Below are 19,987 nucleotides of genomic sequence, written 5' to 3' on the forward strand. Positions count from 1 at the left end.
ATGTGTAGGATGATGGAATCATCCACACATAAACTATGAACTTGAATAAATAAATGTTTTCTTGAAAAACAAAGATCAAAGTGGGTTATAACCTTGTAGATCTAAAGATCCATGAGTGGTTTTTCGAAAGAACCAAGTGAAAAGTATGAGTTTCGTTAAAACTTGGATCTTACATAAACTAACCTCATTTTTGGTAGATAAACAAGTGTAGAAACACTTGTGTAAAAGAAAATTTCACAAAGAAATATTTTTAGAAAATATGACTAGAAGTTGTGAGACTTCAAACACTTTAAAAATGAAGTTTTTAAGGAACTAATCACACTTTTAAAGATAACAAGACTTACAAAGTATGCTAGTAAGTTACTACACATTTTTATAAATTTTCAAGTTCATAAGTTTATAGTTTATGCTTGTTTTTGACAAATTTGGTAAATAGAGATTGTATGTTGTTGATTGAGAATCGTTTGAATGAATTTTTGAAAAGAAAATGATATGCTAGTAAGCATGGACACTTACGTTTACAAAGGAAACTCTAGCCAAATTTTTCTAAAAATTGAACACTTAGAAAATATTTTTCTAGCAAGTGTTACAATTATATTTTTGACCTTGTTTTCAAAATAAACTTCGCCTTGATTTTATTTACAAAAAATACCAAGTGCCGGAGGTTGATTTTTGTAAATAAAAATTTGATAAATATGTATTTAGAATATATATTTTATACAAAAACGCTTGTGTGATTGTTTGTTTATTCGGTGAACTAGTTATATTATTTTAGGGTAAAATAATATAACTTACAAAATACCATGGAAATTACAACTCCAAAATAATACCAAGAAAATCACAAGGAATAAATATTTAAGTTACACACATAATATTGTGAAACCGAACACAAAAACGTGACTTATGAAATATTTCGGGATATACCATTACACTATATTTTTGGTAAATCTTATTTTGGAAATGAAAGAAGTGAAAATATGATTTCGTAAATATTACCAAGTATATCATATTTTTGACAACGAGAATATATATTATTTTTGGGAGTTAAAAATATATTTTCCTAGTATATTTAGAAGATATATAATTTTCGAGAAAAATATATATTTTCTGGGACAATACGTGATTGAACAAAGTAAGTCTATATATTTAAGTGAGACTTGAAATATATGGTTTTGGGAATATATACTAACCTATTTCTATTTGGAACAATACACCGAAATACGATGCCATTACTTGGCAAGATATACAAATACAAATACGAAAATACATGTATGAGATACCCTCACCCTTGGGAAGGAAATACGAAGTTAAAACTCTTGAGAAGTAGGAATACGAAATATTGTTTAATAACTATTTCAGACATTAACTATAATTTTAAGTTAAAATAATTATTTTAACAACTAATAATTATAACTTGGAATAATATTGGGAACATAAGAAACGTAACTCGAAAACCTTCATACTAAGCAAAGGCACGACCCGTTCGTCTAATAGACGTTAATACACTGTAGGTAGTCGTGTTTGCTGAGGAGACTTGGGTTACACATACTGAAGACGCAATACTGTGAGTTCATGTTTCCCCCTTTTCTCTTTACTGTTTTCAGTTTTATACTTCGGGGGTGAAATACATGCAACAATTACTACAAACTTTTACTTACATGGTATGGTTAGCGTAGGGAGGGTTTACTACTAGACCATGTGACTGGGTAGGGCGATTAAGGCCATCAATCCTCGTTATAGGACCGAGGGACATGAGTGATAGATCTATTTGGGTGTAGCGAGCCCCACCCCTGAGTCCGCAGGATGGACCATGTGGTGACTATGTCATCCAACCGAAGCCCGGTAACAAATCTGCTAGGTTTGAGTCTTCCTGCATCACTTCACACATATCAATAGTCTTGCAAACCATTGGTGATCTCTTTTTCCTTATTGCTACATACCAGGGACTTACATACATACTTACAACATTTTTCAAAGGTTTATACATACACATAAACGAACACATGAACTCGCTCAAATTTTGTTGATGTTTTTCAAACTACATGTATTTCAGGAAATTTTAATGGATCTGGCGGGCGTTGGAAGTTTTTATGCTGCGTTAAGAATAAAGATGTCATCAATGGTCTTTGAGTTTGGACGGTGTGTCTTAATCCTGGACGAGACATGTCTTCCAAACCTTGGTATTATTCAATATCTTTTGACGAGTCCTTAATGAACTCAAAAACAATTTGTACGATTTGTAAAACTAGAATTTGTAGTCTGCGTTTTAAAACGATGTTGTTATATTTTAAACTTATTTAATGGATGACAAACCTATGGTTTTATCATATAGTTGATGTTATGATTGAATGCAATGATATTAAGAAAGTCACACCATAATCACGCTTCCGCAAAAGTCAGGGTGTGACATGTTTGACTTTCGGTTCTGACCATTTTGGTCAAGTCAAAGTTCAAATTGAACTTTGAAAAATGACCGTAATCACGAAGGAGTTAATCCCTCGCGATTACACCTTCTGATCATCACGTTTAGTAGGCGAAATGACGAGTTAAACTTTTACGAAATAATTGTCAAAAGTGCATAAAAATACATTTTATGACGAAAGTGTTTTCAGGTATTAAAACTTAAAGTTTTGACACCAAATCAGTTCTATAACATCATTAGACATGTTCTAACATGTCTAACCCGTCATTTCTAGTTTAGTGATTTTTCCTTAGTCGAAAGTTGAGTGGTTTGACTACCGCTTTTACTGTCGAGTCTGACCCGTTTGGTCAACTTTAGGATCCGACCAAGCCCATTTATATGACCATAGTAATATAGGGAATAACCCTCCGAGGTTATACCTTTTGGTCATGTCGTTTGGTTAGTCAAATGACGAGTCGACTATATGTACTTTTAAAATGCCGAAAAGGCCCTTTTGGCGCATAAAATAGTTTTAAACATATAAGATCGTTGCTTTGACATCTAAACTGATCACACAACATTGTTAGACTTGTTTTGACATGTTAGACTCTTCATAGGACTTATTTAACCATCGAAACTCATAGTTACGCTTACGGCCCGTTAAAGTGGCGTAAACCACTTTAACAAGTTGTAACGAGTCAAAGCACTTAGAAACTCTTATACGAGATCCTTCACTCGTTTGGTTTATGAATCTCATTCTATCCGATCTCCCGTTTAAAGTCTCAATACACTAATATATAGTTATCTGAAACATTAAGAACCACTTGAACACTTAAGCTTTGTTTACACAAGACATATACGCAATCCAAGTGAGTACATAGCTCCCCTCTTTTACGTTTTCTAAATGTTTTGGGGTGATTCATATGTTCTAAACTGTTTTCAAGTTTTTAAAACAAAGTCTATGGTTTATATATAGCACCATGCTTTCAATAATGTGGGAAACTTGTTGGTGCGTTATCCATAACACGAATGACATTCATTAACTTTGCCCAAGCTGACCAGTAGTATGTTATGGTACCATAGGACTGACAATCCCGTTACCAGATTTCTCGGGGCTTGTGGGGAAGTTTAGGGAACGATAGAAACTGTATTTTAACAAACCCTTTGGTGGTTTGTTAGTCGAATATTTTAACAGACCCTTTGGTGGTCTGTTAGTCGAGACAAGTCAACACAGGTTTGAATGTATTCACCAAAACGACCATAGTTTACACAATTAAAACAAGGATGATTGGTTTATACATAACACAAACGATTGGTTTATAACACGGGTGATTGGTTTATGACACGGACGATTGGTTTATACATGGTAAGTGCTTTAGATAACGAGATGAGTGTAATACGATAAGAGCTTGGTGGATACGCCGCTGGTACTTCCTATATATAAATACTCTTATTGTATTACACATCGTAGCGCTATCCAAATCACTTAAACAAGGACAAATGGTTTTAAACAAGTCACGAATGGTTTTCAATTAAAGATATATAAACCATACAAATATTTCTTTTAAATCGTGTTCTTAAAAGGTTTCTGATGTGCTTAAAATACAACATATAAATTATATCAAATACGGCGTAAAATCAACCCTTTTTCAGTACTAATGTTGGAAAAAGCTTGTGTTTCTTTTCCTTTTTAATTTATAGGGTCAAAAGAGCTTAAATGTGCAAAGGGAGCAAAAAGACAAACAAAACCAACATAAATACAAAGAAGGAGGAATTGACGCAACTCGCCAAGCCTCAATTCACATCCAAACCACAAAATAGCAAGAACAGAAGACTTGACATGGGGCGTGTCCACTAGACACGGGCCGTGTCCGAAGGTGGATGCTGTGCAAAAGAAAAGACAACAGCAAAGGACAAAACTGGCAGCTAACACAGGGCGTGGTCAACTGAAAGATTTTCAGAATCTACGATGGTACAACAAGTACTTTGGCCATGGGCCGTGCCATTGACACACAAGGCCGTGTTAGTACAAGACCTGACAAGCAGTTAATGAGGAAGAGAGAGAGATGGCCACGGGGCCGTGCCAGACGGGCTCGGGTCGTGGTGGAGCTTCTGATTTCAGCTATAAATAGATGTGTTTCCTTCCATTCCAAACCATCCCTTGGCAAACCACTTATCTCTCACTTGCCACCACTCCACCACCACTACAACACCATTATCCACCACCATCATCCATTTTCCATCTTTTAGAGTATGTGTGTAGTCTTGGAATCCAATATTGATAGTAAGAGTCTTTGTCAAACAAAGGCCATGCTTGGCTAAACTTTTACATCACTTGGTGAAGACATATCTTTTATGTATTTTCTTTTATGATTTCCAATATTTGGCAACTTTTTAATTGAGTATGTATTTATGACTTTAATAACTAGTTTTTTATATTGAAGGCAAATTTATCTAATCATTCGTCATATGTCGTTGATTCACATATTCGTGTCTTTACGGTCTATATAAAGCGCGTTAATTGTCTGGAAGGGGGTTAGAAGGGTGGTCGGGTAAATTTTATGTCTCGTTCAGTGTATAGATCTAGCGAGATTCTGGTTCAAGCCTAGTAACACCTCACAAGTCAGAGCGGGCATTACCCACCACGGGAGAGGTGCAAAAAGCTTAAATCCCTTATCTATAAACTACTATTAAAGCTTTAAACCAACCCCGCGAGGATTGTATCCCTGCTGACTCAGACCAACGGGCTGAGGGTGACCGCTGCCTAGAAGGGGGCCCACCACTTTTTCTATTAATAACTTACTTAATTATATTTCAATATTCCGACCTAGTGGGATTGTATCCTTGCTGACTCAAACCACTAGGTTGAGGGTAATGTCGCCTTCACAAGAGGGGTCTACTACTATAACTATGATAATCTCTTAAAATGCCCAAAGTGAGGAAATCATCAAAAGGGTACATGAATGATAAGTCGGATCCAAGTGATTCTTTCCTGTCTGTAGGTTTTTAATTTATTTTATTTTCTGTTTTTATCTTTTTATTAGTTTAAAACTCTTTTCTCAAAGTTTGATTCAATTAGACGTTGACGATAAGCCGGTATTAAAAGCTCTTGTGTCCTTGGACAACCTCGGTATCTTGCCATCACTATACTACGTCCGCGATGGGTGCACTTGCCCTAACATGTGTTTTATAAATTTAAAACTTGAATTGGCGAGTAAAAAGAGCTAAAAATGTACTAAAAAATATATACACACCTGCACGTCAATTTTATAAAAGACACGCTTTTGTCAAGATTCATGGCTACAAGGTTTTATTAATCATACCAACTTTTAAAATTGGTTAAACATATTGCAATACCAAACACATTTATTACAAGGTTTTCACTCACCGAGTCTCGTAGTCAGACAAGGTATTGAAATAACAATTACAAAGCCATGGATTTGACACACAAAACCTATGTTACTCACCAGCGTTCTTTGTTAACCGTCCTTTTCACATATATTTCAGGTGCTAATGTGTAACGAGTATGAACGCATGCTACACATAGGATGGACTCCCGTCCGCTTGGCTGGCCGTCACGTGTGACGGTGCGCGGGTGTGGGACAGAGAGTCGTAGTTCAAAGCTCGAGATGTTGTTTGCTCGTGTTGTTGCAATTGTGCGCATAATTATTCGTACACAACATTGAGTGCTGCTTGTGACTTCATTAACAAAGAGGCGGGGTTTCCCCCTTTGGTAACAATGAAGCGAGCTGCGTATTGGGGTGTACGAGCTGGAAGTTGAGGGAAGAGTTTTGATTCGTTCACACAACATTGCTGTTGTAGACAGTGCCAATAGTGAACTCTGACCCTTCGTATCTATCGTCATGGGTTTCGAGGTCGTGCGAGGTGTCCCCTACGGGCGTAGACTTGGAGTTCAAACCAAAGCTTGGAACTTGCGAAAGTTGATTAGCCATGTGATTTTTAAATAAAAGGAAAAAAGATTACAGTTGTTCTAGCAATGGGATGGCGCCAATTAAGAAACACCAGTTCTATTCTGCGAGGGATAAAACAAAGGATAGTAGTCTCAACAGTGGGTTAATCCTTAATCATTTCTGACGGTAATGCAACAGTGTGTGTGTGTGTGTTAAGAGTGAGAGTGTGAGCATTCGAATGCTTAAAATTGTGGTTGAAGGTTGGTATTTATAGCTGAAGGGTTTGGAGAAGGAGATGGGTTGATGGACCTTGGATACTGTTTGTCCCGTGTAGGATTGTTCATTGTGGGGATTGTCTGGGCAGAGCCTGGCGCACGCTGATTGGCTGCAGGCTGCTGCCATTTGTATTGGTTGTATTTATGCGAGCTATCATGGTTGCGTTTACGCCAATGGCTTCCGTGGAAGAACCTTAGAGCAAGTTGAGTGTTGTAATTAGGTGTGGGTATGGCCCTACGTGCGCATGGCTTGCGTAGCATTTGGGACCATCCCCTTCAAAATGCTTTTACAAGTAATAGACAGGATAAAAACACAAATAATCGAATATAATTCTTTTGACTTTGATGAAATATATATTGTAAACAAATTATATGGATTTAATATCCCTTTATCAAATATTAAGTTTATTTGTTTACAAACACCTCCTTCAATCTCTTAATTCTTTCAAGTTCTTGCTTTTTCATCCATACATCCAAGTTGAATCAATTCATTAATCAATAAGAACTCGATTTCCCAACTTTCACAACTGATGACAATGGACATGAGGATTTAAATGTAGGTGTAGTGTATGGACCTTGAAATAAACCCTCAAAAATAACTTTGTATGCAGCTTCTGTAAAATGTACTCCATCCCAGTTAACATATGTATATGGTTCATCACACACAGTGGCATATTCATCTCCACATGGTGCCGTTGAATTGTAATTGAACGGTCCTCCACCTCCGCAACATGTTTTCAAAGATTCGTTTATGAATCCTACAAACATGAAAGGATCAATAATGTATTCAAGAAGAAAGCAGATCTTATAGTTAAAATTTATAATATGTCTTACCATATTTATACGGAAAACGGTAGATTTGCATGGTAGCGTTGTAGTAATCGGCATATATGATGTTGACATTAGAATGAAGCTCTCGAATATGATTAAGTTCCTTCTGCAATAGTTGGTTGTGATATTCAGCCAACTGATTTAACCAAATGAGGCAACTAGTTGTGGGGTCATACTCTTCGTTCTTGGAACCTTGCGCAATTGTCAAATGATCCGCAGAACATCCTAATGGAAGGACTCCAGGAACAACGAGAGTCTGAGCCCCTATCCCAATCAACTCCTACAAAAATCACAATTTAAATCTAGGCTTCTATGGTAATATGATTTTCCAATCATTTTTAAAAGTATATTGTTTGATTTAAGTAGATTCTTACATTGATTGTTGAGACTATCGTTTTAACAACTAGAGGAACAAGTGACTTGATCTCATTGATGGATTTTCCATTATGCATTAAACAATAGTAATCATTTCCACCAATTTCTCCCACTAGGATCAAAGAGTGTCCAATTTTGTTTCTACAATCTGCTAACCAATTATTTTTAATAAGAACTTAGTAAGTGGTAGTTGAATCACAAATATTGCAGTACCTGAGGCGACGCCACAAATAGAAGGCAATGATTCTTTAAACCATTTCAATTGAACTTCAAAAGATGCATTTGTCACTAGATTATGAATCCCTTCATCTGCAAGTAGTTGTGAGCTCAATGTGGTAGCACCCGCCACTGCATAGTTCATGCCATGCTCAAACTCCGCCACATAGCCACTATCCTCACGCATATATGGTGGTATCAATGGCAACCCAAGACTCTCCGCTTCATAAACAAAACAAAGAAGTAATGTCATATTATGTACTTGGTTGTGTATGGTTTCAATAAGCATGAAGAAACTGACAACTAGATTAATCTAGAGACAGAAAAGTATAATGTGAAATATGTATGTATTTCTCAATTAGATTAACGAACTCAACTTATTTGACCACCAACCAACTCAACACAACCAATATGCTATTATTGTTGTAACATTCCTCCTCAAGCTAAACGTCTGTGTGCTTGAAATTAAAATAATGAAAAAAAGATTATTTAGCATGGCTTTTCTGTTGGCCTGATACTTGTTTGATCAAGTTTTAAAGTCAACGATTATATATGCATTAAGTAGAATTCAAGTTTAGAGCATATTATGTATTAGCATTTAGTAGAAGAAAGGTCAATATGTATTATAACTAGTAACTAATTAACCCACTTTGTTTAAGAAGGTGTCGATCAGGTTAGGGTTATTAGAGAATGATGCATCGACTTAGGTTAAACGTTGTGATAGTTCGAAAATTAATAACCGTTTCATAGGGTATAACTAACTGAATCAATGTATCGAATATACATGTGAATTAATATTGATGATTGAAGTTTCATGTGTGTTCTTTGTTTTCTACACATTGTGAGTTTGTGTATGATATTGATGTTGTTAAATTCTCTATATTGGCATCAGAGCGTGTTGCGCTCTTGGGAGAAACCTGTGGAGAAGGAATCATTGAGTGATTCGAGGTACGTTGTTGAGTGGCAATCGTTATGTGAAAAGATATCATATTTGAGTAACTTTAAGGAGGCATGTGATTGAGTGATTCGAAGAATACAATGAACGTCAAGCAGAATGTTCCTCTCCCATCAACAAGGACGATAAAGATCTGATATTGATGCCCCATGAAGTTGTCTCTGATCATGATGATCTCAAGGAAACAATTGTTGCAAATAAATGGAATAAGGAGTCAAGTCTCATTAAGGAACCAATGGAAAATCAAGACCAGAACCTGAAAAATAAAATCGTTTGAATACATAGAAGATACCAATGTAATCAGATTAGGGACGACATAGACTTATCACCGATGGACCTTCTTTGATCTTTGATCTATATGACCCGGTGAAAGTTAACATGGATGAAAATGCTTGTGCAATCCTTAGATCATCAAACCATGGAAGAAACGTACGTGTTCGACATGCCCCGTGCCTGGTAGATATACCCCGTGCCTCGCAAACTAGGAGTAGCAGGTCATCTAGCCAGGCACGACTCGTGCTATCTAGGCACACCTTGTGTCTGGCCCCCAACCAGCCTATAAATAGAGGCTCATTATAAATAGAGGCTCATTTCACCATTTTGCTTGCTCATCAACTCCCCTCTTCTCCACTACACTCTTCTCTTCTATCCCACTATCTCTAATCATTGTAGTCATTAGGAAATACTCAAAGATCATTAGTGGAATAAAACTTCTGATGATTAATATAATCTTTTCAAATTTGGTAAAAACTAGTTTCATGGTCATTCTTGGCTAGATTCTTGGGGGTCTTTTCAAATTTGATATTAAGTTAACTAAGGAAGAGCATGGGTGAACAAGGTGTGTGTGCTAATGACTTTAGTTAATAAGTAGTTTATTGAAAGTGAGTGAAATATCAGCGTCGCCATTAACTTGGGTCATTAGTATTTCAGCTTAACCCTTAAAATCTACCAATAATCTTGCAACGCCATTAACTTGGGTCGTTCGTGTTTTCTATGTCTATGTAGAGTCAAAACATGTTGATGCTCTAACCAGAGGTTTAAGGTTTTTAAAGGGACTTCGAGATGGGTAAGCTCTTGCCTTTGCACGAAGATAACACCAAAGTGCAAAAGACTTGGTTTTTATGAAAGTAACTACCTTAGGGGAATTGACAACTCATCGATGGACTAATAGAAACAAGTAATTTAAACCCCTTAACCTTTCTAATTAATTAATACTAAATCATAGTGGCATATACTTTCCTTGCTGATTGGGTTGTACCATTATGGTTTGATACCGAACTCGAGTAGCGTTTCCATTTTGATTTAAAGCGACAAGTTCGAGTGTGTTAGGATTCCGACCCAGATACTGCACAACATTACGCATTAACACACATTGTTCCTCGTCTAACAATTGAGCCCTTGTTACCTCATGGTAAGATCTAGTTAAGGAAGCATTATGAGGTATGTTGATCCTAAACACCCTTTTTTTCTTTCATTGATTACTACCATTTTTAAAACTTTTACTTTTGGGTTTGACTAGATGCTAACAAAGACTCCGTACTTAAACTTGTTGTATCCTTGGACAACCTCGATATCTTACCATCAGTATATTATGCCAACGATGAGGCATTTGCCCAACGTGAAGTGTAGTGTAATAGTATTTTACCAGGTTTTTATAAATATTAAAATTTGAACTAGTGCATAAAACAACTAAAAATAACCATCTTTTTATAAGTACACCACGTCACGCCAAATAACTATCTTTTTATAAGCACATCACAACACGATCTCGGTATCTTACCATCACTATATTAGTAAAAGTCCAAGCTAACGACCTAGTCTATTTATTCATTATTCTTTAATAAAAAGACTATATATAATAAAAATGAGTTTTTATCAAAACTTTTCATAAGACTGCCGTTGTATGATCTGTGGAGAACTGCATACAGAACAAAACTATTACGTTTTTGCCGATCTCCAATTTCTCAATTAAACCCTCCACTTGTGGAATCGAAACCCATAGTTCCCGAAGGTATCCTTCGGAATCTAAGGGCCCTCGACTATGTGCTACTAGCCGAAGAGAGAGAGAGCAATGAAATACGTTAATAAGAAGGTAATATATGAAGAAAGATACACAAAAAAAGAAGAAAAACTCAACACAAAAAGTCTGTCCAAAGAACAGGAAACGAAAGACACAAATAATTGTGTATGTTCATGCAAAAAAGAAAATGAAACCAACGATTACCTTGCAGATTTTGAGGATAAAATCCCATTGTATAGAAGTTCCCATGGGTTGTGTCTTACCAGACACGCCTCGTGTCTTGATTAATAGTAGCTTAGAAGACGTAACAGGAGAAACCTCATGCTCAGAAGTTACCACGGGTCGTGTCTCACCAAACATGAGCAGTGTCTCAACGCCAAGTGAATGCAAGGAAAATGTGTTTCAAGTTGAAAGTAAGTCATCCCCCTCAAGAGTAAAAGGAAGTTAAAGTAAGTATTTCTCGTTAATCAAAGTGGCACGTATCCTTCTACTTCTCCTCAAAGTCTAGAAGATATTCCATTTCATGCTAGATTTTTAAAAGAAATTTTTACCCATATAAAAAAGTTAAAGAAATCCCATATTTTGTTTTAGATAAAAAACAATCTTCTATCTTAAACCTTGATAATAATACAATGAAACTTGCTCCATGTTATGTTATGTTGAAAATATTGTTATCTATGACGTTTATATAGATGATAGTTTATGTATAAGTTTAATTCCATATAAAATCTTTAAAAGAATGGGGGTGTATGAATATATTCCTCTTCAACTTCCAATCTACCTTTCAGATCGCACCATCCGTTATTCTAATGGAATCGTAGAAGACATTTTGGTACAAGTCACTAGTGTAGTTATCCATACTGACTTTTCCATTCTTGATGATACACCCTTCATTCTTGGATGACCCTTTATAAATAGTATTCAAGCTCTATTGCAAAAAGATAATAAAGAAATGTCATTACAACTTGAGGATGATAAAACAATAGCAAAAATAAATAAAAGTATAAAATACCCTCAAATTGAGAATGATATTTATAATCCTCGTAAAGAAGCTCATTTTTTCTCTAAAAATAAAAGATATAAAAGATGAAGGTGCTGAGGAAGCAGTATCCTTAGTCCAAGAAGAATCACCCGGAATGATGGATATAACTGAAGTAAGGGACAAACCAAAAACTCGTGCCTCCATTGAGGAACCACCACTTATTGAACTAAAGGAACTTCCTAGAAGTTTGGACTATGATTTCCTCGAAGCGGATTCCAAACTCCCAGTCATAATTTCATCTCATCTATCCAAGGAAGAAAGGGCAAAACTGTTCGAGAGAATCAGGAAGCACAAGAAAGCAATCGCCTGGAAGCTCATGGATATCAAAGGAAAATTCGACCCAAATATCCAAGATGTGGTGAAGAAAGAAGACATTAGATTACTTGATGCAGGACTGATTTACCCTATCTCCGATAGCCCTTGGATCAGTTTAGTTCAAGTACTTCTCAAAAAGGGCGAAAAGATGGTTATCATGTTGGGATTGAACCCTATCAGAGGAACAGATAATTAAAGCCAAAACTGGATCAGAGCAGTGGATCCTGAATAAGCAGATGTTGATATACAAATCTCTCTCCTTGAAAGTGATTACAACTACTGATGACCTCCTATCTGCTGATCTTGCTAAACTGCTGACCCATAACTGCTGCTCAACTAAAGATATGATGGAAGACTAAAGTCCTGCTGATTCAATCTACTGCCTTGAGTCAAGCACTGCTGATCCGGACAAGTGCTGCTGGGTTCACAGCAGTAGAAGGTTGCAACAGCTGTTCTAAAGTCTGTTTTGTAATAGAATGTATTAGCAATAGTTAACACAAGCAGTGTCTGTATAGATCAGAGGTTAGAGTTTGTTAGGAGGTTAGATGTCAATTTCATGGTGACGTCAGCTAAGATGCTCAGTAGTTTGCAAGTGCCTATAAATAGTTCAGTACTTTGTACTGTTCTATTAGCTCTTTGCATCATTCGTCTTCTTTGCACGAACAAACTACTGAGCTCTGGCTGAGGGGGAGTTTGCAATCACTCATCAATCATTGTAATCGTGTTTGAAATAAATTCAATCTTTCGGTTCATTGTGTAAAGATGTTTGATAAAAGTATTACTCTCGTTTGATTGTATGCAAAGTTTGTTTTCATCTTAATTTCCGCTACACACTCATCCATCTTCATCTTATTTACAAACATAAAATACAATAAAAAACAAACTCAGATCCAACAATTGGTATCAGAGCTTGGACAGTCAAATTTGATTTAACAATCATTTTGACGTAAATAGTTCAGCTCAAAACAGTTGATACTGATCGTTTGTTCGTCTTTGAAAAACAGAGTAAGGATTAATCACCATTAAAGTTGATTTCTCAGTACCTGTAAAACAACAAGAATGACGTCACAATCTCAGGACGATAAAAACAACATTGGTTCTCTTTTTAAACCACCTATGCTAAAAAGAAATGAGTACAACATCTGGCAGAGGAGGATAGGTCACATCCTCGCTCGTTGTTGGAAGTCTGTCATCTTTGGTCCTCATGTTCCTACAGTGCCAAGCGCTGAAGATGCTAAAAAACAAGTTCCAAAACCTGTTGAAAATTATACTGAAACGGATTATCAAAAATTTGAACTAGATGCTAAAGCGTTTAGTATCATAGCATCAGCGCTGCCCAACGAAATATATGCTGGATTGTTACATTGTGACAATGCCAAAGAGTTGTGGGACGCGCTTAAGGAACAGTTTGGAGGTACCGAAGAAGTCATAGAAAACAATAGGGAAATCCTGAACCAACAGTATGAAACATTTTGTCATGTTAAAGGTGAATCACTGACGCAACAATTTGAGCATTTCAGTTGTCTCATCAATGAACTGAGGCTTGTTAAAACCACTTTTACAAACTCAACTCAAAACAGCAGGTTCCTCAGGTCACTGCCAGAAAAATGGGACACAATAGCTTTTGTCACCCGAAATTCACCTGAGTTCAAGGATCTGACCTTGACCCAACTCCATGGTCGACTCCTGACCTACGAAAGGGAGTTGAACCAGAAAAGGAAGTTACAAGAGTCAGGGAAAACCGTTGATGATTATTCATTCGGTAACACTGCTCTTCTGGGTCAAGAAGAATCTGGTGGTAGTGGTAAGGATCAGGGTTATGATCACTTCATTGACATAACTGCTGGTGCAAATTTTAACAACCCTGATCCTCACTCTACAGGTTATGCATTCACTGCAAATGAAAACCAGATGTCAGACAATTTAAGCTTTGAACTCAATGATCTACAGCATTTCGACCCCACTGATCTAGAGGAAATGGACATCCTGCACCAACTGGCCTTGCTAAGTGTTAGAACTAGCAAGTTTTATAAAAGAACAGGGCGAAAATTCCCAGGGTTGCATGGGAATCTAAGGGTTGGGTTGGATAAATCGAAAATCAAGTGTTATAAGTGTAACAGGTTAGGACATTTTGCTAGAGAGTGTAGGAGTCAAACAACTGGTCCCATAATCACTCACCCTAGTTCAAATCCTAGACCTCAAAATCAAAACACTGTGCACTATGCCCAATATGCCCCAGCAGCACATGTGAACACTGCTCACTATGCTGTTGCTCCTGTGCCAGTGCATTATGTCCAAACAGCTGCTCCACAGATTCAATATGTTCAAACCCCTGCTCCCCAGGCACAAGTGCAACCTGCACCACAAACCACTGCTCCAGTAGCAACACAACCAGATCAACAAAGTTTCTTTACTCAAGAATTTATTGACTGGAGCAGTATGCCTGAAGACCTCAATGATGCAAATTTTGCACTCTATGCTTCTAATGTTTCTTCTCATGATGAATTTTGTTTGATGGCATTAGAGTCAATACAGGAGGGTGTTGAATCTGAAGAGGAACAGCTGGTCTCTGAAATAGTGGATGAGGTGATTGAAGAAGTGGTTACTGCTGTGGCTAATGAAGTACTGTTGGAAGAAAGTTCAGGCACCCTGATTGAACCACTGACAGATCCATGGTCCGAAGAAGAAAAGACAGATGAGATAGAAGAGAGAGCTGAAGATGAGGAAAATCCTAAATGTGATTGTGCAATGATGGCTGTTGCAAAGGTATCACCTCAAGTTCTTGAAAAACTGTGTTCTGACAATTGCATTATTGTTTTTGCTAACATCAAAGAGGTGAATGAAAACCTTCGTGATAAAATCTTATCTGATGAAGTCATATTTGAAAGGTCTCTAAGAGAACTTAAAAACAAATTGGCTGAAAAAGAGAAAGAGATTTGCAGCATGAAAGAAGAGCAAAGCATAACCAAAACCCAACTTCAAACCTTGGTAGAAAAATACCAAGGTTGCAATAAGGAGTTAGAATCCACCCAGATCACATGTGAGAGATGGGTGGAATCATGCAAAGGGTATGAGGTTATGCTTGAGAAACAGATAAAAAACAATGTGAAATTTGGGGTTGGTTATAGAAAACATGATGATGAAAACACTGCTTTTGAAAAATCTGTTTCAACCACTGATGTAACTGCTGAGTTCATCCCCACAAACAAGAATGGCCAAGAAGTGAAAATCACTGACAAACTTGGTAACAAAATCACACTTGACAGACCTATGGGCCCCTCTGTTTTTGAGGAGATTGAAAATCATCAATTTAAACCAAAGTGGTCTGATGAGTGTGATATTCTTGAAAACTTCAAGCCAATGGACTTTACATCAACTGATGGTGTTAAAGCTCCAAAAGCTAAAGTTATACCTCTCAAGGACATCCCAACAGTGGTTAAAGCCTCTGCTACAAAGGAGTCTGAAAAGAGAAAGAAGAAAGAGAAAATTGATAACTTGTTTTGTGAATTCTGTGAGAAAAGGAACCATCTAACAAAAGATTGTTTCCACTTAAAAGCTTATGATATAAACAAAACAAGTGTCATAGTTTCAGCTGAAAGTTGCATTGTTTGTGGTAAAACAAACCACAAAACTCAAGCATGTGTGTATCTCAAAAACTTTGATATCAAAAAGAATGAGTACCTTGCTAAAACATCCTTGAGTCAATCAGCATCACCATCTGTCAAATTCACAAAGAAACAACCACTGTTTGTGCCAGTTCAAACAGCTGTCACAAAACAGCTGAACCAAACATCTGTCAAAAGAGATGTTCAGGTTACTGATGCACCTCCTGTCAATCAGTTCAGAAAAGGCAAGGAAAAACAGTCTTACCAAAGGATTCCACACGTTTATGAGGTCTACAAAAAGCCCTCAAACCCAGAGTGAATAGGCATCCTTTTGGGTATCAGCAGGTGATTGGGCAAGACCCTCAACAGTGGTTAGCAAGAAACAGTACTAAAACTGTCCAAACCCCTGACTTAACCACTGTCCATCACACTGCATCCATACCAGACACTGTTAAGACTCCATCCAAAGCCCTGTTGGCTTTGGAGTCCATAATGAACTAATCCTTTTACTTCATGTGCAGGGAGCTTCTGCATGCTTTGATAGCCTTTGGTATGTAGATAGTGGAGGCTCCAGGCACATGACAGGATGTAAAGCCCTCCTCAAAGACTTTAAAATCCATGGAGGGGGTGATATATCCTTTGGAAATAGTAGTAAAGGGAAAGTTCTGGGGTCTGGAACAGTGCAATCTGGTAATGTAAAATTTGAAAATGTCAATCTAATAGACAATCTGAAATTCAACCTTCTGAGTGTATCTAAAATGAGTGACAAAGGGTTTGGGTCATTCTTCACAAAAGACTGTTGTAGGATTGTTGGACCAGAAATGGTCAAAAAGATTGAAGCAATAATTAAAACTGGTCAAACTAAACTTGTTGCTCAAAGAAGTGGCAATGCTTATGTTGTTGACATGTCTAAAGAGTGTCTCAGAGCTGATGCCTGTCTGTTGTAACAACTCTCACTAAAAGTAATACTTAGAATGATAATTATCTATTAAGGAAACCCTAATTGAGACACCCAAGTGATCCTGTATTAACCCTAAAATTTTCAGAACAATCGGAATCAGGATCAGGGCCCCTAAAACTCAAGGGGGTTAAACCCTAGTGATAATTATCAACAAATTTCGTTGTCAAATTATAATTCAACTTTTCTGTCAAGTCAGCATAGCTAGTCCCGAACCTGGCTACCCTATAAATAGACTGCTTCCCTTACGGACCGTAAGGGAAATGGCATACGGTTCGTAAGCGTGTCCAAAAATCAGTATAAATAGCAGACATTGGCACTTGAATTATGTGTTTGAAACGACGGAAATTCTTAGTCTGTACGTAGAGTTATAGCTGAAATAGTACAATTAAACATACACAGTCACGAAGTGCTGCCACAAAACAGGGTAATAACTCGATCGCTATTACGATTCATTTTCCGACCGATCAATATATCCAATGGATGTTTAAGTGCCGCCCACATTAGGGTTATACTTTGTCGTTCGTCATTAATTCGATGGATGTTTAAGTATTGCACTTTGTCGTTCGTTGTGAGAATTTGATCTCGTGAGTTATCGTAAAATGCTGTATTGATTACTAACCCGGTTTTGTGTGCATTGTTATTTAAATTAGGTTAACAAGGCTAATCCATATTCTGTCCGTGTTAAATCTGCAATGTGAGTCATTCTCTTTTTATCAAATTATTTTCAAAAGCATGTTTTCAAAAGTTATAATTACAGTGATTAAGTTTATGTAATCACCAAGTTACAGCCAGTATGTGAGGTTTTGTATACATTACTACTGTTGTTATCACTTTAGGTGGGCGAACCTAAAATTTGTGATATTCGTCACTATTGGGGCAGCCAATAGTGGTATGACCATAGTCACAGATCCGGTCAAGTGACAAATACTGTGGGTAGTTGGTAGATATCAGAAACATTGTAATCTCTCTTAATACTGTAAATTATAATAAACGAGTCATTTTAAATAGGATGATTCACTCAGTATATCCCGCTGACAAAACCTTTTTCAAACATGTTTCAGGTGATCTATTGTAAATCAGCAAAGTGCTGGGGAGCATTTCAAGCTTAAGAAAGTGGCTCATTATAAAATAAAGAAATATGTTTTGTAAAAATAAAGATTTCTCAGTGAAATCATGTCATTGTAAATTACCGGGTTTATATCCCGAGTTGTGAAATAAAATAATCAGGAAAAGTTTTTAGCTTTAAAAAGATCCTGATGATAAACTTCCACTGCTAAAATCAATTAAATAGATATCACGAGATTTCTGTCCCGCGGCTCCTGAAACGGGTCAAACCGGGTCGGGGCCGTGACAGAAATAAGGTGGTATCAGAGCCACCGAGTTAAGCTAATTAAGTATTTAGAAATACTTAATTTTTCCTGATTACTATTATATGATTATGTGTTTTATTAAACTGACTATTTGTTAGTTACAGTATGGGTAGGCAAAAGCTGTCAAATATCTATCTTAAATTAGATAGGTCAGTCAACGAAAAGGGAAGTTCATCCCAAACCAAATCTTGAAAACTCCCTGCAATTCCTGAAGAAGGAATATTTGTGCGAAAAGCACAATATGAGAAACCACTTTCTCCTAGAAAAAGGAGTATGATTATTAAGAAAAGTAAAGAGCAAATCCGAGAAAAGAAGATTAAAAAGGAAACCCAGGAATTAATCAATAAATCACCTTGGGAAGACAAGCTAGATGAGAAATGGGCGAGTTTGTATATGCTAGCCACAGTAGCAGAAAATGCAAATCTTTAATATTTTAGCACCTTATCAGAAACCTTATGCAATAAATAAATAAACCTTAGTGTGTTTCCCAATTATCATTGTAATAAATTAGTACGCAGTATGCAATAAATTTTAAAGATTATATATGAATAAAATTTTAACTTAGTATTTGATGCATTGCATATATGCTACATCAGCATGAGTGAGATATCTGAAGCCTTTCAAAACCTCAATCTTTACCCGGTGAATATAGAAGTTTCCAAAGAAATTACTGGATACTTTCCTGATGTGGAACAACCTGTAGAATTCAATGCTCCACCTTTGACAAAGCCAAAACGAAAGAAAAGAAAGAATTACGTTTGAGGGAGTCGTATACGTAGGAAAAAGCCAGCTACGAAACTTCCTAAAATAAACAATCCTTTAGAAAAAGGAAAAGAAACTGTATCCAAGGAAAGTTGTAAACAGCAGGAGATGGAAACTGAAGTCAAAGAAGATTCTAGGCAAATGGGAATGCAGTTTGAGGAATATTCTAAAGAAATAGAAATGGAAGTTGGACAAGGTTCTAGACCAACTCAGATGGAAATTGGAGAGAGCTCCAACCAAAACCAGGGAATAACTTTTCAGGAGGAAATAGATTTTCTATTGGCAAGCTGTGAGACTATTCAGCCTGTCAATACTAATGTCTTTACCTATCCTATTGAAAATCAACTCCCTATGAATTTTGAACCAGCAATCCCAGAACCAATAATTCACTCCCAACCTGTAGGAATGGACGAATGGTGGACGAATGATTGGCAATTTCAAAATATTGTCAACGATCCTTATTCCTTTCTTCCACAATTCGATCCAGAACCCCTACCTAATCCACCAATGAGTAACAAAAATATGGCTGAACTTTGCCATTTTGGTGAAGAATTGATGGATGCAGGAAATAGAATCAGGGAGATAGGGGGACAAATTTCCTAGAAGTATGATGAAAGGGAACTTCGTTTTTAGGACGACAAGTGACGAAAGATAGTAGGATGGTAAAACTGTGGTTGTGTGTGTAGTAAAAGTAATAGTGAAATCAGTCTGTATATAACTACGAATAAAACTTTGTAAGATATTAGTATGTAGTGATGCATACAATAACAGATATAAAATGGAATCGAGAAATCGATAGTTTTGACTATACGTGTATTGTAAATTATCTGATTGTTTTTGTATAATTGCTATTTATCAGATACTAATAAAAATTATATATATATTATCAGATGGCAAACATTGGTAATGAACCGGTAAATGAGGTTAATCAGTCGGAGCAACATCCAG

At 36.6% G+C, this 19,987-nt stretch overlaps 1 protein-coding gene across 3 annotated transcripts in view; it reads right to left on the reverse strand.

Moving 5' to 3' along the window:
• Nucleotides 1-6,905: 6,905 nt before the first annotated feature.
• The window catches only part of LOC110930769 (GDSL esterase/lipase At1g31550), a 30,659-nt gene continuing 17,577 nt past the window's right edge, over nt 6,906-19,987 (reverse strand). The window contains exons 1-5 of one of the 3 annotated variants that reach the window (XM_035986933.1): nt 11,189-11,873; nt 8,007-8,231; nt 7,793-7,944; nt 7,422-7,698; nt 6,906-7,345 (exon numbers count right to left, since the gene is read on the reverse strand). In XM_035986933.1, coding sequence (XP_035842826.1) covers nt 7,083-7,345; nt 7,422-7,698; nt 7,793-7,944; nt 8,007-8,231; nt 11,189-11,216 — 945 coding nt within the window. In that variant the 5' untranslated portion in view covers nt 11,217-11,873 and the 3' untranslated portion in view covers nt 6,906-7,082. Of the gene's footprint in view, nt 7,346-7,421; nt 7,699-7,792; nt 7,945-8,006; nt 8,232-11,188; nt 11,874-19,987 lie in introns of those variants that run through there. The other 2 variants (XM_022174140.2, XM_022174141.2) reach the window with 2 other exon arrangements.

Source organism: Helianthus annuus, chromosome 17 (assembly GCF_002127325.2).
Source record: "Helianthus annuus cultivar XRQ/B chromosome 17, HanXRQr2.0-SUNRISE, whole genome shotgun sequence".
Taxonomy (NCBI): domain Eukaryota; kingdom Viridiplantae; phylum Streptophyta; class Magnoliopsida; order Asterales; family Asteraceae; genus Helianthus; species Helianthus annuus.